At 42.2% G+C, this 6925-nt stretch overlaps 1 protein-coding gene across 1 annotated transcript; it reads right to left on the bottom strand.

Moving 5' to 3' along the window:
- Positions 1-881: 881 nt before the first annotated feature.
- Positions 882-2178, bottom strand: LOC143803824 (vomeronasal type-2 receptor 26-like). The gene is made up of 3 exons (XM_077281589.1): positions 2080-2178; positions 1867-1990; positions 882-1786 (listed from the first exon to the last, which is right to left on the bottom strand). Exons 1-3 carry the CDS (start codon positions 2176-2178, stop codon positions 882-884), a joined length of 1128 nt encoding a protein of 375 aa, XP_077137704.1.
- Positions 2179-6925: the final 4747 nt, after the last annotated feature.

The following is a 6925-nucleotide window of genomic DNA, read 5'->3' as shown; positions in this document are numbered from 1 at the left end:
GAGACAAGGGCCACTTCATGTTTGGCCACGCCGTGGTGCACCGAGAACCTGTACTTTGTTTGAACAGTCATTCTGTGCCGACAGAGTCCATTTAAAGACTAGGTTCCATTTACCATCAAATAGTGACAGCAATAATGCCCTGTTCTGGATCTACCTCCAACTTCCTCAAGTGCACATTCACCCTTATTGCAATAGTTGCCTTTGCCCCACACAGACTTCTCCTTGTGCCCTGTCTTTCACACAGACTTCTCTCTGTGCCCCGCCTTTCACACAGACTTATTCCTGTGCCTTGCCTTCCACACGGACGTCTCCATATACCCTGCCTTTCACACAGACTTCTCCTGTGCCCCGCCTTTCACACAGTCTTCTCTCTGTGTCCCGCCTTTCACACAGACTCCTCTCTGTGCCTTGCCTTTCACACAGACTTCTTCCTGTGCCCTGCCTTTCAAACAGACTCCTCTCTGTGCCCCACCTTTCACACAGACTCCTCTCTGTGTCCCGCCTTTCACACAGACTTCTCTCTGTGCCCTGCTTTTCACACAGACTCCTCTCTGTGCCTTGCCTTTCACACAGACTTCTTCCTGTGCCCTGCCTTTCACACAGACTTCTCCCTATGCTCCACCTTTCACCCTAATTACACAGCACACATTTTATTATGGTCTCGCTTTCACTATGGCGCAGCTGAGGCCAAGGAATCTCCAGACTACAAATATAAAATACAACCCACTTTCGACAAGGACGGCCGTAATAAATGTTTCAATCAGTCATTAGCAATGTGATAAATTAAATTTTACTTCAATAATCTACATCAACATTAAATGAAATATGCACACAGTAATAAAATAAGGCATACATTTACAAGGATTGAATCATGTCCAATCTCACGCAGTTCGGCTCATTATATAGGACTTTGTATTTTGCTCAGGTCTGCAGAAAATTATGTAACATTTAGGGAAAAATATACAGCCTAAAAGTCCAGCGTTAGAGGTCAGGATGGCAAATATCTCCACCGCCACTGTGTATTTGCCTCTAGTGCTGAGATAAGCTGGGATCATGGCTATCCAGACACTGCAGAACACCAGCATGCTGAAGGTGATGTACTTGGCCTCATTAAAACTGTCCGGTAATGTCCGGGCCAAGAAAGCTGTAATAAAACTAACAGCAGCCAGAATCCCCATATATCCCAGGACAGAGTAGAACCAAAGATCGGAGCCTTCATTACACTGAACTATGATCTTCTCAGTATAAGAGTGTGTGTCCAGCTCCTGGAAGGGGGGACAGAGGGTCACCCAACTCATACAGATGACCACCTGGATGGAGGTGCAGATCAGGAGCACGCAATTTGGGAGTTTTACTCCAGTCCATGTTCTCCACACACTTCCAGGCTTGGTGGCTTTAAAAGCGATGTAAACTATTATGGTCTTTGCCAACAATGAAGAGATGGATATTGAGAGTAGTAGTCCAGTACAGAGCTGACGTAACATGCAGGTACTATCAACAGGATGACCCAGGAACAGGAAGACACAGAGGAAGCTGAGCATGATGGAGACCAGAAGAATAAAGCTCAGGTTCTTGTTATTTGCTCTCACGATTGGGGTGTGTTGATATCTAATAAAAATCCCCAATATTACTGCCGTCACTGTAAGAAGCAAAATGGATCCCGATAGAGCAATTACTGATATTCCATGATCAGAGTAAGAGAGAAATTCTACTAGTTTGGGGACACATTGGGTCTTGTTCTCATTGGACCACTCATGATCAGGACATTTCCTGCAGTTTTCATTGTCTATAGGAAAGAAGACAAGAAATATCACATATGACTGAATTTGTGACCAAGGCTCAGATGTAGATAGTAGTAGTACCTACCAGAGGTGTTTGATATTTCTCCTTCAGAACAAGGGCTACACCCATAACAGCAAAAATAGATTGAATTTCCTGAGACTTTTCTACTTCCTGGTAGACAACTTTTTGTACATTGGGACTTTGGTTTCTAAATTCAAGACACAAAGTTTTTCTTAATTAGAAAATTTATCAAATATAAAGCCTGAACGCCAAAGTATCTCCAGGGTAAAGCATTACCTCATTGTTAATGGTTTTCCACTGAATTAAACTGTCATTGATGAAGAAAGTTGGCAGATTGAGGTTATCTACAATTTCAGGTGAAATGTGACCAACCATGTTCGAGTGCAATCTTTGATTGACTATAAAGTGATTATTAATTTGGTAATCGTCTAAGAGATCTCCATACTTTGAGAAAACCTTTGTACCAAAAGCGTTCAAATATTGCAAATTAAGCAATACCTATGGATTAAAATAAAAAAAAATATATAACCACACGTTGAGAAATATAACTATCGGCAGCCACGGAAAGCCTAAAAAGCGACCTACCTACACATATATAGATATGTCCTTCCTCTTAGCTCATCATCTCCCAAGATGAACGGCAGAAGACGAGCAGCTTTAAACAAAACATGATTTTGTGATACTATCAGGAGATATTTAAAAGCTCTGTGTGTCAATATGTAGGTTTCAGAAAGGCATTGGTTTTGTCCCGATGAATGATGAATTGAATGTGTGTCATGAGAAATGAAAGTCCTTAAAAAAAGTTTGCAGGAATTTGAGGAAGGGCACGTCTAAATGGTGAATTGCGATTGTAACCAAGTTTGCCATGGCCAGTTTATAGATAGAATATGTGGGCATGTTCCTTAATGCTATAGCAAAAAAAAGGGGAATCTTTAAAACCTAACTTTTAATATGCTAGTTAAAAGATTTAAAATAAGACACACACAACATATAACATAAACGTCCTTGGTCCAGTAACACAGACTAGTCGCCACTACATGACAATCAGAGGAAAGGACCTATAATACTATCCCTCAACTTCTGATTGCACGTGATCTATGAAATATGAGGTATAGTGAGAAATTATGTACCACTTCCCTTAGCCAAGTATTACCACAGTCAGGGGTCTCTCAGCCCCTGCTATGCTGTAATTACAGCTCAAAAAGGAAACTTACTGGATTTTTCCACAACAACGTGTATTGGAGACCCAGAAATTCACATACCGATAAGTGGTATATGACTAATAATTAAGCATAGGTGAGTATTACATTATTAAAAAAACACACAGAACAATCTCACCCATGTTTTGATTGAAGTCCTGTTTCAAAATATACCAGCCCTTATTAACAGCCCATCAGGGTGCAAACGCCCGCAAATATCCGTTCTTATGCATTCATTCTTAAGGGCAGTATAGGGGTAAATTCTTTTAGCAGGACGAGCGACCACCTCCCAACACGTTTCTTATTTAAGGATTCATCACGGGATTGTGTAGCCTCATGGAGGGGTTCATACCCTCACTTTGAGGGTATGTTCGTCTTCAACCTGTAATTCTCAGTTTGTCCTGACAGCAGAGGTGGTGCTAGAGAGTGGGACTGTGGACTGGGGAGATTACTGCCATGATAACTGCCTAAACATTTCCCTTCCTGCAGTATCTACGGGGACCTTACCTGTGCTTTTGTCTGGCCTTGAGGATGTACTGCCACCACCCCCATCGTGTATATGACTGTCCTATTGACCTGACTCCCATAGCTAAACTACCAAAGTCCAGACTGTGCAATCTGTCTGGTCCTGAGAGACAAGCCATGAAAGATTTTATTACTGAGAATCTTGAGAAGACACATATCAGACCTTCATCTTCGCCCGTGGTAGCAGAGTTCTTTTTCGTGAAAAAGAAAGATGCCGGTCTCTGTCCGTTTAGATTTCCAGGAATTGAATCTAAATATCCGAGATCCAGTAACTCCAAAGCCAGATAAACTAGTTGAGGAGTGTGTTTCTTATCACCCCATATCCTTACTTAATACGGATTACAAAACACTTATGAAACTTATAGGTAACAGGTTAAAAACAGTAATATTGAATACTATACATGAGGATCAATCTGGCTTCATGCCAGGAAGGTCCACATCATATAATATTAGAAGAGTTCAGTTGCTAGCAAAGGTAGGTCACAAATATGGGGAGCCTTGGGCAATAGCTTCTTTAGACACGGCAAAGGCTTTTGATTCCTTGGAGTGGAGATTTTTGCAATGTGTGCGTCTGAAATTTGGTTTCTCTGACAAATTTTGTAATTGGATTAAGTTACTTTACTGTATGCCAAGAGCTATTATCCATGTACATGGAATACTGTCGGAGTACTTTGACCTAGGTAGCGGAACCAGACAAGGCTGCCCTCTCTCCCCGATACTCTTCGCTCTAGGGATAGAGCCTATTGCTCTTAAGATCAGACAGGACCCTTTGGTGGAGAGCATCAATATAAATTCCAGAATAGATAAGGTAGGATGCGGACGACCTGGTACTCTTCCTAAATAAAGTGGAGCATCCCCTTCCGAGAGCAATTGACCTCGTTAACTATTTTGGAAAACTGTCGGGTCTCAAAATTAATTGGAGCAAATCTGTGGTCATGCCACATGTGGAAAATATGGCTGAATCTGTGATGTTTCGATTGCATGTAGTACAAAAGTTCAAATACTATAATTAATCATAACCAAATTAAGGACCTTAACCCCTTTCTGACATTAGACGTACTATCCCGTCGAGGTGGTATGGGCCCGTATGACCACCGACGGGATAGTACCTCTAGCGCGATCAGCCGCGCTCCCGACTCTCCTGACTATCGCAGCTGACATCCGGCACTATGTTCTAGGAGCGGTCACGGACCGCTCCTGGCACATTAACATCAGAGATGATCGCAGCGTTCCGGCGGCACAGGGAAGCATCACGCAGGGAGGGGGCTCCCTGCATGCTTTCCTGAGACCCTCGGAGCAACGCAATGTGATCGCGTTGCTCCGAAACGTCTCCTACCTCCTCCTCCCTGCAGGCCCAGATCTAAAATGGCCACGGGGGGCTTCCAGGTCCTTCAGGGAGGTGGCTTTCAAATGCCTGCTCAGAGCAGGTGCCGGAAAGCCTCCCTGCAGTGCTTGTGTGATCGCTGATCTGACACAGTGCACTGCAAAGTGTCAGATCAGCGATCTGTCACTATAATGTGATGTCCCCCCCTGGGGCAATGTAAAAAGTAAAAAAAATAATATTTACATGTGTAAAACAAAAAAAAAATCCTAAATAAAGAAAAAAAAATATTGTACCAATAAATACATTTCTTTATCTAAAAAAAAGCAATAAAAGTACACATATTTAGTATCGCCGCATCCGTAACGACCCAACCTATAAAACTGTCCCACTAGTTAACCCCTTCAGTGAACACCGTAGGAAAAAACCCAACGCTTTATTGTCATACCGCCAAACAAAAAGTGGAATAACACGCGATCAAAAAATACGGATATAAATAACCATGGTACCGCTGAAAACGTCATCTTGTCCCGCAAAAAATGAGCCACCATACAGCATCATCAGTGAAAAAATAAAAAAGGTATAGTCCTCAGAATAAAGTGATGCAAAAATAATTATTTTTTATATAAAATAGATTTTATCGTATAAAAGCGCCAAAACATAAAAAAATATAAATGAGGTATTGCTGTAATCGTACTGACCCGAAAAATAAAAATGCTTTACCAATTTTACCAAACGTGGAACGGTATAAGCACTCCCCCAAAAGAAATTCATGAATAGCTGTTTTTTGTTCATTCTACCTCACAAAAATCGAAATACAAAAGCGATCAAAAAATGTAACGTGCCCGAAAATGGTACCAATAAAAACATCAACTGGTCCCGCAAAAAACAAGACCCCACATGACTCTGTGGACCAAAATATGGAAAAATTATAGCTCTCAAAATGTGGAGACGCTAAAACTATTTTTTGCAATAAAAAGGGTCTTTCAGTATGTGACGGCTGCCAATCATAAAAATCTGCTAAAAAACCCACTATAAAAGTAAATCAAACCCCCCTTCATCACCCCCTTAGTTAGGGAAAAATAATACAATTTAAAAACTGTATTTATTTCCATTTTCCTATTAGGGTTAGGGTTGAGGCTAAAGTTAGGGTTAAGGTTGGGGCTAAAGTTAGGGTTAGGGTTGGGGCTAAAGTTAGGGTTATGGTTGGGGCTAAAGTTAGGGTTAGAGTGACAGTTAGGGTTGGGGTTAGGATTGGGGTTAGGGTTATGGTTGCGGCTAAAGTTGGGGTTAGGGCTAAAGTTAGGGTTAGGGTTGGGGCTAAAGTTAGGGTTGGGGCTAAAATTAGGGTTGGGGCTAAAGTTAGGGTTAGGGTTGGGGCTAAAGTTAGGGTTTGGATTACATTTACGGTTGGGATTAGAGTTGGGATTAGGGTTAGGGGTGTAGTTAGGGTTATGTTATGACCCCAATGGCGAGGGTCTCAGAGGAACGTGGAAGTCTGCAGAATACAAAAATCCAGCTCATAGGGCAGTGGTAACTGGGTTGACCATATATCTACTCCTAACGCCAACACTAGAAGTAGCCGGGGATCATTCCTACGTTGATTCTAGATGACACGCGCCAGCCGGAGAATCTAGCTACCCTGTCATGATCTCTGCAGGCAGAGATCATAGCAAGCCTATAGAGGGACAAGCTCTCGGAAGATGGAACTATACTGACCATGAACTAAGCCTGCCGCGCAACTAGAAATAGCCAGGTAGCATTTCCTATTTATCGCTAGATGCCCAGCTCTGGCCTAAGACCTAAATAGCTAGCAGAGGGAAATATAAGACCTGGCTCACCTCTAGAGAAATATTCCAAAGAAGACAGTAGCCCCCCACATATAATGACGGTGAGTTCAGATGAAACAACAAACGCAGCAGGAAAATAGTCTTAGCAAATTTGAGGTCCGCTTACTAGATAGCAGAAGACAGATAGTATACTTTCATGGTCAGCAGAAAAACACTAACAAAACACCATCCAGAGATTACCTTAAACTCTGGCATTAACTCATAACGCCAGAGTAGCAATCCCTGAT

This window comes from Ranitomeya variabilis, chromosome 2 (genome assembly GCF_051348905.1).
Source record: "Ranitomeya variabilis isolate aRanVar5 chromosome 2, aRanVar5.hap1, whole genome shotgun sequence".
NCBI classification, from domain to species: Eukaryota; Metazoa; Chordata; class Amphibia; order Anura; family Dendrobatidae; genus Ranitomeya; species Ranitomeya variabilis.
The sequence above is the reverse complement of the archived record's forward strand: the minus strand, read 5'-3'. Positions and strand labels throughout refer to the sequence as shown.

What these genes read in the sequence shown, in the direction of transcription:
- LOC143803824 (XM_077281589.1), bottom strand. Translation starts at nt 2,178, where the DNA reads ATGGTTGGTCACATTTCACCTGAAATTGTAGATAACCTCAATCTGCCA. An exon ending in GGAAAACCATTAACAATGAG is followed by an intron (nt 1,991 to 2,079) that starts GTAATGCTTTAC and finishes TCTTGAATTTAG; the next exon opens with AAACCAAAGTCCCAATGTAC. An exon ending in AGAAATATCAAACACCTCTG is followed by an intron (nt 1,787 to 1,866) that starts GTAGGTACTACT and finishes TCTTTCCTATAG; the next exon opens with ACAATGAAAACTGCAGGAAA.